Genomic DNA, 18,961 nt, shown 5'->3' on the forward strand with positions numbered 1-18,961 from the left:
GTCGGACAAAGTTGTCGGAAAATCTGATCGTTCGGAATGTGATGACGTTCATTGGTTACAACGGGACTACATTCAGTAGCCAATAGCTTTGGTCTTGTAATTTGATATGATCATGCGTTGCACTTTGTCCGATCGGAATTCTCTACAAACGATCGGACAAAGTCCGATCGGATCATGTTGTCGGAAAATGTTATATCCATCTCTCAAACTTTGTTGGTCGGACATTCCGACTGAAAAAGTCAGATGGAGCCCACACACAGTAGGATTATGCAACAATACGGTCCGATCGAACATTTTCCGTCTGAATTTCCGACCGTGTGTACAAGGGCTTAGAGTTGAAGCTGTTATAGCTGCAAAGGGTGGGCCAACTCAATATTGAACCCTATGGACTAAGACTGGGATGAAATTGAAGTTCATGTGTGTGTAAAGGCAGGCGTCCCAATACTTTTAATAATATAGTGTATATGTAAATGAAAACATCGTATAGCCCAGTACTCTGGAATAAAGTCCATACAAAAAGTCCAATGTCTCTGGTGAGGGTAAGTCAGCTAAATACTCTAAACTAGCTGTTCCTTGTCGTAGATCTGGGGTACATCCATTCACATACACATGAAAGAGACTAGACAGCAATAACACAGGGTCAGTGCATTATTACACTTATTCAAAAGAAAAATAGCACACTTACATGTTAAAACCTGTAAAGTGCAACCGATGGTATGGGCAGCAGATAAGCTTTCACATTCTGCACTTGCCTGCGTGACAGTACTGCACTGCCAACATGGTAAAGCTGTAGCATTATTTCACAGACTTGGGAACTTACCTTATACTCTTAAATGTGGCTTAATATACTTCATAAAAGAGAACAGACAGCAAAGTTGCAATAGCATTGTATAGCACAATTGCCTGGGGGGGCAGGAGGGGTACATAGTGCAACAGATGGTATAGGCTATCAGGATCTGGAGCCAGACCCACCAGAAAAGGAAGAGAGTTGGTGGCGTCTACAGCCATCCCTCATGCACCTCAAACAGGTAACTTGCAAGTCAATGGGTGAGCGCACGGTTTGCATTTCAGGGGGCTCAGTGGTCTGCACACCCAGTGGCTTCCAGGTTACCGGATTGAGGTGCGATGGGGATAGACACCGCCAGCGAAATCAGGGACATTTGTTTCCCAGGGACAGTCCCTAATTTCAGGAAACCGGGAATGTCTGGTCACCCTATACTACAGGGGTGCCCAACCTTTTAAAGAGTGAGGGCCACGTAAGTGTCTTAAGTCGGTTGCGAGCCATATTGAGCAGTGGCAGATGACAGGTCTGTATCCACCCTGCATATGCAGAAAAGACACAGACACAGCCCTATGTACTCCTCTGTATGCCCTCCAAGCCAATATGCCCAGATAGAAGAGGACAGATCCCTTTCTGTTTATATATTTGTTTGCCGGCTTATGCGGCTTTGCTCTGCAGCTGCTTGTTTCCTCTACAGCCGGCTTCATTCTAAACACTGATACCCTGGGTGGGATGGCGGTGCGGCAACCCCCTTACCTGGGCTTGCCACATCAAAGGGTTCCGCAGGCCACTGGTTGGCCACCCCTGCTAGACTATACAGTGCCTTGCGAAAGTATTCGGCCCCCTTGAACTTTTCAACCTTTTGCCACATTTCAGGCTTCAAACATAAAGATATACAATTTAAATTTTTTGTGAAGGATCACCAACAAGTGGGACACAATTGTGAAGTGGAACGAAATCTATTGGATAATTTAAACTTTTTTAGCAAATAAAAAACTGAAAAGTGGTGCGTGCAAAATTATTCGGCCCCTTTACTTTCAGTTCAGCAAACTCACTCCAGAAGTTCAGCGAGGATCTCTGAATGATCCAATGTTGTCCTAAATGACTGATGGTGATAAATAGAATCCACTTGTGTGTAATCAAATCTCTGTATAAATGCACCTGCTCTGTGATAGTCTCAGGGTTCTGTTGAAAGTGCAGAGAGCATCATGAAGACCAAGGAACACACCAGGCAGGTCCGTAATACTGTTGTGGAGAAGTTTAAAGCCGGATTTGGATACAAAAAGTATCAAATTAAAGTAAAAAAAATTCCCAAGCTTTAAACATCCCAAGGAGCACTGTGCAAGCGATCATTTTGAAATGGAAGGAGTATCAGACCACTGCAAATCTACCAAGACCTGGCCGTCCCTCTAAACTTTCAGCTCAGACAAGGAGAAGACTGATCGGAGATGCAGCCAAGAGGCCCATGATCCCTCTGGATGAACTGCAGAGAACTACAGCTGAGGTGGGAGAGTCTGTCCATAGGACAACAATCAGTCGTACACTGCGCAAATCTGGCCTTAATGGAAGAGTGGCAAGAAGAAAGCCATTTCTCAAAGATATCCATAAAAAGTCTCGTCTAAAGTTTGCCACAAGCCACCTGGGAGACACACCAAACATGTGGAAGAAGGTGCTCTGGTCAGATGAAACCAAAATCTAACATTTTGCCCACAATACAAAACAATATGTTTGGCGTAAAAGCAACACAGCTCATCACCCTCAACACACCATCCCCACTGTCAAACATGGTGGTGGCAGCATCATGGTTTGGGCCTGCTTTTCTTCAGCAGGGACAGGGAAGATGGTTAAAACTGAGGGGAAGATGGATGCAGCCAAATACAGGACCATTCTGGATGAAAACCTGTTGGAGTCTGCAAAAGACCTGAAACTGGGACGGAAGATTTATCTTCCAACAAGACAATGATCCCAAACATACAGCAAAATCTACAAAGGAATGGTTCACAAATAAATGTATCCAGGTGTTAGAATGGCCAAGTCAAAGTCCAGACCTGAATCCAATCGAGAATCTGTGGAAAGAGCTGAAAACTGCTGTTCACAAACGCTCTCCATCCAACCTCACTGAGCTCGAGCTGTTTTGCAAGGAAGAATGGGCAAGAATTTCAGTCTCTCGATGTGCAAAACTGATAGAGACATACCCCAAGCGACTTGCAGCTGTAATCGCAGCAAAAGGTGGCTCTACAAAGTATTAACGCAAAGGGGCCGAATAATTTTGCACGCCCCACTTTTCATTTTTTTATTAGTTAAAAAAAGTTTCAAAAATCCAATAGATTACGTTCCACTTCACAATTGTGTCACTTGTTGGTGATTCTTCACAAAAAATAAACATTTTATATCTTTATGTTTGAAGCCTGAAATGTGGCAAAAGGTTGAAAAGTTCAAGGGGGCCGAATACTTTCGCAAGGCACTGTATATACTCATAGGAGATATGAGGAAATACATGTAACCAAGTTAGACCAATAAAGAGGAAAAAAAGATAATTCCTGCAGTTTGGCTTTCCAATGTAAGTACCTGAATTGGCCTAGTATTAGCCTCTTGCAGCCCCTGTACAGCAGGGCTCATGCTAGGGGAGAGAGAAGAAGCACAAAGGGCCATTCAGTAGTGCTGCAGCACAAGGAGCATGCTAATAGGAGGAGAGATCAGACTAGCGGAGATTAGCTTATCCATCTGTTTCTATTCCTTTGACTATCCACCTGTTCATTGTAGACCTGTGAGCATTACTGAACTGCAACAGAAAAAATATCAGGTCTCCTCCACTGCCAGTGTGGGGTTACACAGCTGTGCCAATCCTAGGACTGGATGGACGGAAATAAAAATCCTTTGACAGGTCAAACAGCTCCCATATGTGTATTTTATGTATTGTATGTACCTGTTCAGTAAGAAGCTCACCAGAAGTTTCATGAAATATGCAAAGATTTCTAGGTCTATTTTAGGAAGGATGTAAAAAGTGCCTAGCTACTTGATTATGGGAAGGTTAAGTTCTAATAAAAATAACAATGAATAAATTAACGATTGAAATACCTTATAGGAACACCAGCAGGCAAAATCCACATCCCAGTCATGTAAGTGCAGTTCAACGTTGCCAACAGCATGGGCCAAATCAAAGCCGACATAACATCCCTGAAGAAAGCACATCTCTGATTATTTCATAGGGTCAATGACAAGGAACTTTTAGAGATTCTTTACAATCTGTGATTCACAATGAGCAATGCAATGAATGTCTCCTCTGCTCTCCTCACTATGCAAACTATAGTTCACATTCTTTTCTGTCGAGGAGGCTGAAGTCATCACGTTATAGCTCAGTGTACAGTATTTTGAAAAGGAAGGATCTTGTCAATTTTTTTTATCATTATAAATAAACAATATTTTAAAATAAAGCTCAGTTTTGTTGAGAAAAAAACATTTCATTGACGGTTCTTACATACTTCTATTCTTTGAATGTTGAAACAGGTTAATCTAGCAACTTTCTCAAACTCTTTATTGAATGGGTCGGTTGGATTGTGATATCCCAGCTTCTCTCAACCAGGGTTATGTAGAACCAAAGGGTTCCTGCAGAGGTTGCTAGGGGTTTACATGAGCAATGATCATTTTATGCCACACCATTGATCTTTTTTAGCTATCTGTTAGGGCGTTTTCCCTTCTACTGACCACCAATGTAAGAAGCACATTTCCCATTGAGCACCACACTAATGTACCAGAAGAGCTGTAGATATTGTAATTATTAGCAGGGGTTCCCCGAGACCTTAAAGTTATTTTGAGCATTTCTCCATCTAAAGAAAGGTTTGGAAAAGGCTGTTGTAACCAGTCAATCAGTTCCAGTGTTGTAATAAGATAATCACTGTATCCCCTGCACCACTGTATATAATGACCAAATGATCTCCAAAGATAAAATGGTTCATTAGCGTACATCTAAAGACAATTGGGAATGCTTAAAATGTTACATTACAATACAATTTAATAGAATAGGTTTAGGAGGGCTGTACTCGTGAGAGCTTACAATCTAAAAGGGAGGAGCAAGTAATACAAAAGGTAATAATTGTGCAATAGGAGTTGATGAAGAAAGCAAAAAGGTCAGCTAACTGGAGGACCTCAGTTACGAGGAACGATTACAAAAAGTGCTTCACCACAAAATGTGCACTATAAACTGTAAACAACAACATATAATAACTATGTTTCAATTTCCATTAATCATGTGCAAAAAAAAAAGAAGAAAAGCCCATAATATCCATGGCTATCCTTGATTTTTTTTTCATGTTTTTAAACTTATTCTCCCTGGAAAAGAGATCCTTAAGAGGGGATATGATAGTCATATACAAATATCTGGTAATTCCAACATTGGGAGGAAACTATTCAGCCTCAGGTCACTCAAGAAGGCATGTGGCCACTGAATGAAGATGAAGGAGGAGTGGTTTAACCTTACAGTTGAAAGTTGAAAAGAAAAGTGCAATAGGTGGTTGTGAAATGAGATGTGTAATGTATGCTCGTAAAATGGCTGAAGGTGCTACTTCAATATTGGGCCTTTGTATGTGGCCAGGTTGTGTACAAGTCTGACACATGTGGTATCGTTATACTCAGGAGGGGTAGCATAATGTATCTTGGGGTGTAGTTGCAAGTATGCATATGCTGTGTGTGAGAAATAACCTGTTAAGTTAGTTTGTGTAATAAAAAATAAATCTTAATTTCCCCAAGAATCTTGGGAAAAAATTACAACATCAAAAAGCTCACCATGCCTCTTACTAAATAGCTTGTACTGTCTACTTTCCAACAAGGGAACATTTGGGGGTATTTGTACTTTCCTGGCTTGTTATGCTGCATACACACGACCGGACTTAGGTCCGACAGAGTTCTGACAGAGTTCTGACAGAGTTCTGACAGAGTTCTGACAGAGTTCTGACAGAGTTCTGACGGACTTTCCAAATGAACAGACTTGGCCACACACAATCACACCAAAGTCCGACGGATTTGAACGTGATGACGTACGACTGGACTAGAATAAGGAAGTTCATAGCCAGTAGCCAATAGCTGCCCTAGCGTCGGTTTTTGTCCGTCGGACTAGCATACACACGAGCGGTAGGAACTGGGTCCGGCGGAGTTCTGGCGGAAAAATTTGAAACATGTTCCATTTCTAAAGTCTGTCAGACTTTTGCAAATCAAAAGTCCGCTGCAGCCCACACACGATCGAATGGTCTGCCGGAATTGTTCTGTCAGACTTTTGATGTTGAAAAGTCTGGTCGTGTGTATGCGGCATTAGTGTCTCAAGAAATGAGACCTTCACTACATCTAGTGTGATCAGATGTGATCAATTGTTTAGTGATTGGCATCATAGCTTGTAGACTCTATAACTTTCACACAGACTAAATAATATCCACTAATTTGTTTATTTGTTACCAAAGATATGTAGCAGTATAGATTTTGGCCAAAATGTATGAATAAAAAAGACTTGTTTGCAAAATTTTACAATAAAAATTGTAAAAAGTGTTTTTTTTTTTCAAAATGTTTGCTCTTCTTTCGCTTATATCGCAAAAAATAAAACCCCCAGCAGTGATTAACCACTTGCCGACCATCCAACGTCAGTATTGCACTCCCGCACAAATCGCCATAGCTGAACAACGGGCGCTTTGAGTATAGAGAGCGCTCTGCATGATGTAGGAGCCAATGCACATGGCCGGCTGCTGCGATGGCCGGCGGCTACCTGTGCTTGCTCCTGAGAAGGACAGAATGGAGATCTGTCAATGTAAACTGACAGATCTCCATTCTGTCAGGGGAGTATAGACAGATCGTCTGCTCCTAGTATTTAGGAGCAGCGATCGGTCTCCTCCCCCAGTCAGTCTCATCCCCCACAGTTCGGAACACACTGAGGGAACACACTGAGGGAACACACTGAGGGAACACACTGAGGGAACACACTGAGGGAACACACTTAACCCCTTGATCGCTCCCTAGTGTTAACTCCTTCCCTGCCAGTGACATTTATACAGTAACCAGTGGCTATTTTTACCTCTGATCCCTATATAAATGTCAATGGTCCCAAAATGGTGTCAAAAGTGTCCGATCTGTCTGGCGCAATGTCGCAGTAATGATAAAAATCACAGATCTCTGCCATTACTAGTAAAAAAAAATTGTAATAAAAATTCCGTAAATCTATCCGCTATTTTGTAGACACTTTAACTTTTGCGCAAACGAATCAATATACATTTTATTTTTTATTTTTTATAAAAATATATAGAAGAAAGAGGAATACTCATCGGCCTAAACTGAGGAAGAAATTTGTTTTCTTATATATTTTTTGGGGATATTTATTATAGCAAAAAGTAAAAAATATTGTTTTTTCTTTTCAAAATCGTCGTTCTTTTTTTGTTTATAAAAAATAAAAACCGCAGTGGTGATCAAATACCACCAAAAGAAAACTATTTGTGGGAAAAAAAGGGGGGGCGTGGCTTGGCGCCGGACTCTAATGGACGCATAATCCCAGCGCTCCGGTCTTCGGGGGTTCAATCTACCGCTTATCAGAGCCATCCGACCCCGCAGACATGGGGAAACCTAAGGGGAACCCGTCCCCAACCCGATCCAGGTCGCCCAGGGGGTCCGAAATGCAAGCGTCCCGCGGTATTCCAGAGCTCTTCCGGACGCAATCATGTGAGGCCCCGGCTTCATCTCGGGCCTACTCGGCCTCCGCACGCTCCTCCAGCCTCAGCCCCTCGGGAAGGCTCCAGGCACCACCATCTGCTCAGGACCCACATACGGAACAACCCCTGAGCATAACTGACCTCCGATCAGTGGCAGAAGATATTAAAGCCACACTAGCCACAGCAATCACGGAGCTCAGGAGGGATATCCAGGCCATGACGGTGCGCATGGAGGACATTGAAGATACTACAGCCCGCAATGAACATGACATCCACCAGCTGCAAACTTCTTCCCAGGCGCAAAGTACCCAGATCAGAGACATGCACAGATACATGGAGGATTTGGACAATCGTGGGAGAAGGCACAACTTGCGGGTAAGAGGCATGCCAGAAACGATCGATTACACCCAAGTCACCCAGGCTGTTACTGCCGTATTTAATGATGTGTTGGGAAGGCCCCCAGAAACCCCCATAGAATTCGAACGCTTACATAGAGCTCTCAGGCCCAGGGGGAGGGAGGCTGACCCCCCCAGAGACATTGTATGCTGCCTGGTTAATTTCAAGCTTAAAGAGGATATCTTACGCAGAGCCAGAGATCGCTGCAACCTATTGTACCATGGCACGGACATAAAAATCTTTCAAGATTTGTCACCTATCACCCTCCAGAGCAGAAGAGACCTGCGTCCACTCCTCGATTTACTGCGCACAAACAATATCCAGTATTGATGGAAATTCCCCTTTTGCCTCTCTGCATCAGCGCATGGGAGAACGGCACTTCTGAGGGTACCAGAAGAATTATCTACCTTCTGTGACACACTGAACATACCATACGTTGAACTGCCAGACTGGTATAGGTCTCTCAGACCTCCCCATCTTAGGAGAACCATCTCAATGGATGCAATCCCAGTTCGTGACGAATTTCACATCAGGAGGCGTAGATCCAATTCGCCCAGGATTAACCCACCTCCAGGATCCAGGAGCAACCCGGACAGTAGCCCGACGGCTTCTCCTGCTCACAGGAGACCACGACGCGGAGGGCCAGAATAGTGAGATTCTGCTCAGCTCAATCCTCGCTTCCCAGGCCCCTTTCGCTGATACAGGCCGCACAGTTTTCCACTCTACTGCGCTCTCAAAACCACTCCGAAGACGATACCTACGCGCAGACCCTCTACACCAAAGAAGAAAACATTCGACTTGACCGATTCCCACCATGCATAAAAGTCGCAACGGACTGACTCATCACCCCCAGAGGAAGCAACTGAAATCTACCCCGACAGATCAGAGACCTTACCACCACGGAGAACTTTGTCACGCAAGTATAATACACTTCTACCCAAAGGCCAACATCAGCTATTGGTGACCTGTAGTCCTCCAGTCAATCTCTTACTCTCCCTTCCCCCCTTACCCTACCGTTCCCCTATACATACCCCCCTTTCCCTCACTCAACACCCTTGATTGACAGGGACTGTTCCTAAAAATCCCATATTTGGGGCTTACCCAATAGAAGGTTTCTCCGCACCTAGGAAAAAAACCTCTGATAATAGATTGGTTGTTACATGTTTAACTGTTATAACTGTTTTTGTTATAGGTTGGGTGACTCCACTCAGAGTCTGTAGGGAACCCCTTCCTCCGCCCCCTCTCACATCAACCATACCCAAATACCCTTTTATCCATATAGAGGGGCCATATATATAGACACGGGCACCCATAGTCTATATCCCGCAACCAGACAATAATGAGCAGCGGCCGGTTTAACCATTGGTCTGCCAGTTCCTGGTTCCACATGATTCCTATAAGAAACGAAGGGAAAAGCAGACATATATTAATGAGTAAATAATGAATAATATGAATGAACAGATAAGCCAGAGTTAGGGGTCTCAGATCTACACTTAACCGGACTCTGACTGGACTCACCCGCTCTTCCATATTCTTAAGGTCTCATGTGGGAAGGTGGACTTTTCCCCGGAGGGTTCGTGGCAGTATTCACAGAGACAATACTACACAGTATCCACTGCTACCTATTATTGACTCATGTTAGCATCTCCCCTTTGTGCGGGAATGCAGATAGGGCCCTTTCCTTCCAGCTGGTTTTATTCATTTTCTTTCTTTCTACCATATGTGACCTCCGGGTAATTGGTTGCTCTTGTTCCTTTTCAATGTGTTACAAGGTTTTCTTTATTTTTATTTTTATGCTGACGTTGATACGCCAATGTTTTATTGTTTAAACCTGTTTATAGACTCAGACTTTCGAATGCACGGCTCCGATCCCCGGCCGTGTCGGACGGACCCCTCATCTCGCAAAGGCTGCTTTGCCGACCGCCTCACCCCATGGGGGAATCCTGTTCCGATCCGATGGGGGGATGGTCCCACACGCCGGAGATCCACTTTAGACGAGCCCATAAGCTGCAGCAGGATAAGACAAGCGATTGGTACCACTTAACTAACAGAAAAACTGTATTTTCAATAGACGAGACTTTTCATGTTCAATGATGGTCATGCCCCTTACGAACCTAATAACTTATCCCCTACCCAGTTCACCCGCTCCAAACACCCCCTCACAATAACTATTTGGTGTTCGCTACGGAACCCCCACATATGCAAACTACCGAACTCCCCTTAGGCTGACCCATAGACCCCACTCGCTAACTTATTCCTCTTTGGCTCTCCTACTTGTCATAGATTCTTCCATACCCCTGAAGACTGGATGACTCCATATTCCATCCCACCCTTAGAGTCTGTCACCTCCCATTTCCCCGCACAACAGGAACACAAGTTTCCCGTTGATCTTAACCGGGCTGAATTTTTCTGTGTAAGAGAGGTCCTTAGACTCTCTCTTCCCTCCGGTCCTTCTCACTTCTCCCTTCCCCTTCTAACCCTTCCCCTTCCCCCCTCCCCCCCACTCCTACTTCAGTGCCCACCACACACCTCCCCCCCTCAACTCCCTCCCTCCCCCTAACCTTTCACCTTTATCTCCGCCACACTTTGGCATCTCCCCTATAGCCTATTTAATCCCACACACGAAGCCAGAGGCCTCTTATAGTGGCGCTCCAAAACAAGACTCCAAACATTCTTATTCAGGCAGTGTCACTTCCCCGAACCAATATGTCCAACTCTAACAGCACTATTGTTCACGCCACGCTTAAAGTGACATCCCTAAATGCGAAAGGCCTTAATGTCCCGGAGAAACGCAGTCAGGTTCTCTCCCAAATGCAAAAGTTAAAAAGCAATATAGTCTTCCTTCAGGAAACCCACTTCCGTTCAGACAAAATACCTAAACTCACAAATTACTGGTTCCCGCACTCATACCACTCCTCCAACCCGCTCGCCAAAACGAAAGGAGTATCGATTCTGATCTCCAAACACTTACAATGGGAACTCACAGACTCGCTTATTGACGAGGAGGGCAGGTACATCTTTCTGAAAGGTCGGATCCAAGGCCGACCGATTACCTTAGCTAACATCTACAGTCCGAACTCAGCACAACTCAGCTTCTTCAGACAGATTTCCCAACTGCTAACAGGCTTCTCCGCGGGGATAACCATATTCGGAGGGGACTTTAATGTAGCCCTACACCCACTCCTGGACACCTCTTCAGGGACTACAGTCTTACCTTACAAAACTCTACGACAAAGGACTTCACATTCTTTTCAGCCCCTCACAACAAGTACTGCCGAATTGATTACCTCTTTCTTTCCCAAACAGACCTCCCCCTTCTTTCGAGTGCGACGATAGAACCGATGCTCCTATACGACCACCACCCAATCACTATGACGCTGACCCTCCCCGATCACCACAACGTATCAAAGACGTGGCGCCTAGATTCTACTCTCCTAACCTCAGAAGAAGAGATCCTCAATGTTAAACAAACCATTCATGATTTTTTCCTAGATAACGACAACGGGGATACATCCCCGTTGACCCAATGGGAAGCACACAAATGTGTCCTCAGGGGGAGATTTATTGCCCTGAAGACCGCGCGTAAGAAAGCACATCAAGCTAAAATCACAACTCTGATCCAGAAGATCCAAAGACTAGAGCTAGCACACAAACAAACTCAAGCCCAACAGACGTTCCAGGACCTCACCCAAACTAGGGACCTCCTACTAGCAGAATTAGCCCTAAAAACAAAACGCAAATTTGTGCTACAGCAGAAATGATTCTATGAATTCGGTAATAAAAGTAGTAAGTATCTAGCTAGAGCCATCCAACGTAACAGAGCTCGCACCACCATCCACACCATTAAAGACCCCCAAGGCAGATCTCGAGTCTCGGCCCCTGACATAGCCTCCCAATTTGTAACATATTACTCCAACCTATACAACCTCCACACACACCCAGATGACCCTAACGTAAATAACACGAGACGCGCCCTTATCAAGGACTTCTTGAAAGAACATTGCCCTAAGCCCATAGACAGAGAGGAGGCACGTAAACTAGAAAATCCCATATCAGCAGACGAATTAAAGAACGCAATCAAACAGTTGAAAACAGGAAAGAGCCCTGGCCCGGACGGCTTTACAGCTGCTTACTTTAAAACATTTACAGAAGACATTACGGAACCCTTCCTCAAAGCCTTTAACTCCCTTTCCTCCTCGGCAAACCCCTTTCATAGGCTGTTAGAAGCCTACATCACAGTTATCCCGAAAGAAGGGAAAGACACCACATCAGTTACTAATTACAGAACAATCTCCTTATTAAATGTCGATATAAAACTGTTTGCCAAAATCCTTGCCAACCGTCTGCTTCCTCTATTACCCTCTTTAATAAACAACGATCAAGTTGGCTTTATCCCGGGGAGAGAGGCAAGAGATAATACGATCAAAGCCATAAACCTCCACCATTGGATGTCGTCTCATAAACACAACGGCTTTTTCTTGTCCTTGGATGTGGAGGCGTTCGACAGACTGGCCTGGGACTACATGGGGGCAGTATTGAAACACCTAGGTTTACAAGAACACATGTTTAATTCCATAATGTCCCTGTACACAACTCCGTCTGCAAGAGTCCGCATAAATGGCCACCTGTCGGACGCCTTCTCCATAGCCAATGGAACGAGGCAAGGTTGTCCTCTCTCCCCCATTCTCTTTGTATTAACTCTGGAGCCGTTTTTAAACTGCCTGAGATCCAATGACAGCATTAAAGGCATTCAGATAGGAGGTCACACTTATAAATTAGCAGCCTTTGCTGATGATATCTTACTTTCCCTCAGCGAGCCACATATCTCCATACCTAATTTGTTAACTGAAGTCAAACACTTCCAACACCTCTCAAATTTTAAAATCAATTTTACCAAATCCCTTGCCCTCAATGTCACCATCCCACGGGAAACGGTCACACAATGCGAGGAAAACTTTCCTTTCCTATGGATTCACGATGCCATCAAATATCTAGGGATCTACCTCACGAGAAACCTTTCCGATCTCTTTGCCAAAAACTACCTCCCCATCCTTAAGACCATATCTGAGGACCTTAAACATTGGAATAAACCACAATTCTCGTGGTTTGGCCGCGCAGCAATTATCAAGATGAATATTCTACCACGCATACTGTACCTACTACAGACTGTCCCCATTAAACTACCCACGTCTTTTTTTTTTGTCATATAGGAGGCTCTGTACAAGTTTCTTATGGACACTGAAACGTCCAAGAATCGCATATGATTTGCTCACACGACCGAAGACGAAAGGGGGCATTGGTCTACCAGACCTTCAAAAATACTATTGGGCCTGTCAACTCACCAGATTTGTTGATTGGAATTTGCACGGTCAGCACAAAGATTGGGTTAGGCTAGAGAGCTCAATGTATGAGCTGCCGCTGCAAACGACACCCTGGCTGTCGCCTCAACATGTCCCTGCTACGATTAAACAGCACCCCCTTGTAGCTCCGACACTCCATTGTTTCAGGGAAGCATGTCGAAAGACACAGGTCTCATCCGTTCCGGGTCCCCTAACTCCTATCAAACACAACCCTGCTTTCCCCCCTGGAATGTCTGCCCAATTCTTATCGCACCAAGGGCTACAGTCGGACTTATTAGCACACCAATTTTTCAAAGACGGCTCTATCCTCGATCGCCTGGCACTATCGCCTACTCTCACTGACACCCCTATCCCTATTTGGATCTACTTCCAAATCCGCCACTTTTTAAAGATGATTAACCGTGACTCCTCTATCACAAGACCACTAACTCCTTTTGAAGCCCTATGCTCCCAATCTGACCCACAACAACACCTAATATCATATATTTACACCTTGCTTTTCACAGAGATCTCCCCTAAAGAAAGGAAAGCATTCACGATTTGGGAAAGGGAGACGGGATTAACATTCTCTAATGACCAATGGGAACACATCTTCACAGTTGCACACAAAGGATCTCTGAATGTATCCATTCAGGAGAACAACTACAAAACCCTAGTACGCTGGTACAGAACCCCAGCTATTCTACACAAGTTCAACCCTTCATTTCCCAACAAATGTTGGAGATGCAATGAAGAACCGGGTTCACTATTCCACATTCTATGGTCCTGTCCGTTAATCCAACCATTTTGGGAGCAAATACGAGAACTCACCGAAGCAATTTCTACTTTCACCACTCAGCTCTCCCAACCCCAGGCTACCGTAAGACATTGACCGTACCCCTGCTCAACGCGGCAAAATTATGCATCCCGAGACACTGGGGCTCCCCCCGGACACCAACTGTCCCAGAATGGTTCAGGCAAATTAACAAAATAGCCGAAATGGAGGAGCTCATCCACATTTCCCGGGACTCTCCTGCCAAATTCTCGAAAACATGGGCTTGTTGGACGCACTTCCGTACAACCGATAGGTATCACTCACTGATGATCCCTCCCTAACTTTGACATTTACGCTGATCTCAAGAGATCGACACCACATTCTCAGCACCAACATCTCCCCCCCCCGCTTTCCTTTCCCCTCCCCCACCTATAAGGACATGGGTCTCCCGACCCCGACTAGGGGCAGTGCTCGGGAGTCCACATGTCATTGCTCTGGCTGCATATCTCCCGGACATTCAACTCCACCCGCACATAGTCCGATCCACAATAACGCATTTCCCTGCCACACTTCCTTGACTCTCAGCGGAGACTGAGGAGATAAACATCTTCCCCGATTCACCTCCACAATCCCCCCCTTCTCTCACCCCCGTTTAACCTAACCCCTCCTCACCCCCCTCCTCTCTTTCTCAGTACCTGTTAAGGATCCGCCTGTAAACTGGCTATTGCTGGAGCCCTCGCATATGAGGGTGCAGTCAGTAGCATCTGACCCTGTCATTATGGACTTCCCATGCGAACACACCACAACACTTATATGCCACCTGGAACTCCCCTTCCGACAGTAGCTCCAAGAGCCAGACCTGGTGCATACTTTTCTACTTTGGGATTCATAAACAGACACTTTAAGGCCGGGTTCACACCGCTGCGATGCGGGAACGCCGCGAATCCGCGGCGTTTTCCCGCATCGCACGACTCCCGCCGGCAGTTCACACTGCCCTATGCGAACGGCTGGGAGTGTCAATGATATGTTAATGACACCCCCAGATCCGATCGCATATCGCAGTGCGATCTGCCGACTCGCACAAGAATCGGATCGCATGGTGTGAACGCCCATGCGATCCGATTCTGTTGCGGACGAAAAAAAGGGTCCCGTGCGAGTTTGCTGCGGGACCGCTGCGAGTTCAGCCATACTATCTGTATGGCTGAACTCGCAGCGCTACGGAGATCGGATGTGATTTGCGGTGCGAATCACATCCGGATCTCCCCCCGCAGCAGTGTGAACCCAGCCTTTGCGCTGCGAGTTCAGCCATACAGATAGTATGGCTGAACTCGCAGCGTTCCCGCAGCAAACTCGCACGGGACCCTTTTTTTCATCCGCAACAGAATCGGATCGCATGGGCGTTCACACCATGCGATCCGATTCTTGTGCGAGTCGGCAGATCACACTGCGATATGCGATCGGATCTGGGGGTGTCATTAACATATCATTGACACTCCCAGCCGTTCGCATAGGGCAGTGTGAACTGCCGGCGGGAGTCGTGCGATGCGGGAAAACGCCGCGGATTCGCGGCGTTCCCGCATCGCAGCGGTGTGAACCCGGCCTAAAGGTTACGTTTTACTCCCTTCTCCACTTGTTGGAGAAGTGCGATACCCTGTAAGTACTGTTCTGTTTTTACGTGCAACGTTTTTCTAATCCCTTACCTATGTTATACTGATGACTCCGCTATTATGCACTGAATGTTCCATGACTTTTTGAATGTTTGTATGATGGAGACGAATATTTGTAATTTTGCACTATTACATTTTCAATAAAATTTGTTTGAAAAAAAAAAAAAAAAAAGGACATCAATTCTGTTTGGGTACAATGTCGCACGACTGCGCAATTGTCAGTTAAAGCAACGCAGTGCCGTATGGCCTGGTCATGAAGTGGGTAAAACATTCCGGGGCTGAAGTGGTTAAATACCATCAAAAGAGAGCTCTATTTGTGAGAAAAAACAATTATAAAAACTTTGTTTGGATACAGTGTCACATGACTGGGTAATTGCCATTTAAAGCGTGAGAGCACTGAAAGCTGAAAATTGGTCTGGGCATGAAGGTGTATTGAGGTGGTTAGTAGCACATTACGTTATGTGCTGTTTTTTAAAAAAAATGCAGAACTAAAGCCCCAGAAAGGAATTGTGAAGCAAATATTAAGATGCATTAAGAATGTGGATTTGCAAAACAAAAATAAATAAAAATACATTCATCAACATAAAAAATTCACAGAATCTTTAAGTCCAAATTTGTGAATAGTCCTCTACTATTATATTAAGTGAATGCAATTAGATAAATTGACACAAGAGGGCAGCATTGACATATAAACCAACATTGCTTCCCTTCCTGGAGAGTGCAGGATACATTAAAAAAATAATTGTATAAAAAAAATATAGACTGAATAATCAAGGGAAACTATGACAACCTTGTCAAAAATAATATGAAATCAATGTTAAATTATAAACACAAAAAAAAAGCACTTAGGAACCATTACAGTTTCTATTTTATTGTCAAAATGTCCACCTTTCTAATACAATTCACGTATTTATTTTGTTTTTAGTTAGTAAAACTTTAGCAAGGTTTGTGTTGTTGACTGTAGTTACATTTTAAGTTAAACATATGGAGATGGCATGGTGAGATCATGGGTTTTATTTTCTATATTTTTTTTTCACATTTTATGACGATGCAATTTTGCACCATATGTTTTGATGCTGCACTTATAGTGGGCTCTCAGAGGCTGCCTTGTGCTTGTGTTGGATTCTTATTACGTTTTATATTTGTTTTGAAGGAAAATTACTATGGTACTCAGTAGAATATGTCTGCAAAACACTTTCATGGAAATGAAGGATAATTACGGTATATGAAAATAAGGATGGAATTTGGGATTAAATCACAATGGATACTCTATTTAGGTACCCATTTCCTTTTAGTACTCATGTAAGTGCATATGGGTATTCTCCCTCCCAATGATCCTTTTTCTTTTTTTTTTTTTTTCTTTTTAAAGAATAAGGAATGATGATCAGAGGTCACAGATTCTACCTGCGGCACCATCTCAAGCCTTTTTTTTTCTTTAATTTTTTTAGGACAATTTTTTTTTTGGGGGGGGGGGGGGTAGGGGGCACCAAGCCAGTCACTTCCCTCCACCCCCACCACCATTCTTGCCTAGGCAGAATGACATATCTTACTAATGCAGCCACCTAGGATATCCCCTTCCCATACTCCAGGAGGTTGCAAGAGCCCAGTCACAGAGCAGCGGGGGGTGGGGGTGTATTATTATTATTATTATTATTATTATTATTAATAATTATATTATTGTACAGGACTTTTTATTGCACCAACAGTTTGCACAGCACTTTAAAAAATAAGGAAAGACAGTACAATTGCAATATATTTCAATACAGAAGGAATAGGAATGCGCTGCTCATGGAGCTTACACTCTAAAGGGAGGGGGAGGTGGTACAAAAGGTGATAGCTATGGGGGGGGGGGGGGGGGTGATCTGATGGAGTGGACCCGAATACAGTTATTAGGAGGAGTTGGGGTAGGCTTCCCTGAATAAATTTGTTTTCAAGGATCTCCTAAGGGAAAACAGGGTAGGAGCTCCCAAAAATACTGGGGTAGGGTAGGTTCCAGAGGATGGAAGAGGTTCTGTAGAAGTTCTGGAGGCGAGTGTGGGAGGTGTTGACGAGGGAGCTAATGAGCAGGATGTGTTGGGAGTAGATGATTTGGTCAATCCCTCAAGATGAGGTCAGTAATGTAGCTGGGAGCAGTGTTGTGGATAGCCTCGCATGTTGTGGTTAGTGTTTTGCATTTCATATGTTGGGCTGGTGGAATCCAGTGAAGGTATTGGCAAAGAGTCCCAGCAGTCACTGTTTGGCTAGTATGGTAAGGCATATCATTAGGGGGGCCTAGCTGCCTGAGACCAGAAGAAGCAGCTGGGTTCCAGATGATTGAGTGCATCAAGATGGAGGTGATGAGCCAGGCTGTGGAACCTGATCTGTGGATAACTCTGAATCCGCTTGGCAGGAGAGTATGCTTTCTGATGAGAGACCAGGGTCACAGGTAAGGTGTATAGATGGGGGAGGAAAGGCAGCGGAAGACTGAAGTTTCTCTTTAACCCCTTTGTGCCCAGCCCTGGCATCCCTTTAAAGCAGAACTAAACTCCAAGAAATACTCATCTCCTCATTCCATCAATGCGGCTGTTAAATCCTTTGCTGGTATCTATTTCCAGGCCTCTTGATTGGTGGGGTGGGGAAAAATGTCATCCTGCACCAGGCCGTTATTCTGGCACAACTATGGGCAGCTGAGATTTGTAGATTCAATAGAAGACTGCAAGCAGGCAGGGAAGTGTTTGTTATTCCAGAAGAGACATTTACTTGATTTGTTGAAGAATTCGTTTACCAAAGGCAAATAGACTGTGCACTTTGCAAGTGCAGATGCACTCTAAAGATGCAGTTGCTCCAGAGCTTAGTGAATGAGGCGAAGCTTCACTTTGCAAAAAAAAAAAAGCCAATCACGTGCAAGGAAAATAAAAAAATAGCATTTCTTTTACACATGATTGGATGATGGAAGTGTAGCGCCGGCTCCTCAAGAGCACGCGCTATGTTTTTGAAAGTTAATGTTACACCTGAACTGTAGTTTGGTTTGGGTACAATTGTTCTAAATTTGGACCTCAGCATCACTGTCTTGTTGGGTGCTTTAAGTTTACACTCTTTCGGAGTCCGCCCAGTGGGAGTGTCACTCTTGCTGTGCTTTCTGGGAGAGGGTACTTAAGATGCGGATGTCATGTGGCTCGGAGTTCCGGTCCAGAAGTACATTCAGACTCCATGGTCCTGGTCCTCCTGACCAGCCCCCAGGAAGGCTATGGCCTGGGGTGTGGATCCAGCCGACTTGTTCCCTCAGGGCTGGCTAGCCCGAGGATTCCAAGGTGGTCCAGTGCCGTCTCCGGTAGTTGGAG

General features: G+C 44.7%; 1 protein-coding gene across 1 annotated transcript in view; it reads right to left on the reverse strand.

Moving 5' to 3' along the window:
* KYNU (kynureninase) overlaps nucleotides 1-18,961 on the reverse strand; it is a 236,023-nt gene that overhangs the window by 82,058 nt on the left and 135,004 nt on the right. Inside the window, exon 10 of the mRNA XM_077447753.1 lies at nucleotides 3,860-3,958. Within this exon, the coding sequence (XP_077303879.1) occupies nucleotides 3,860-3,958 (99 nt within the window). The remainder of the gene's footprint in view (nucleotides 1-3,859; nucleotides 3,959-18,961) is intronic.

Source organism: Lithobates pipiens, unplaced genomic scaffold (genome assembly GCF_037356315.1).
Source record: "Lithobates pipiens isolate NorthernLeopardFrog02 unplaced genomic scaffold, aLitPip1_a1.2 Scaffold_22, whole genome shotgun sequence".
Lineage (NCBI taxonomy): Eukaryota > Metazoa > Chordata > Amphibia > Anura > Ranidae > Lithobates > Lithobates pipiens.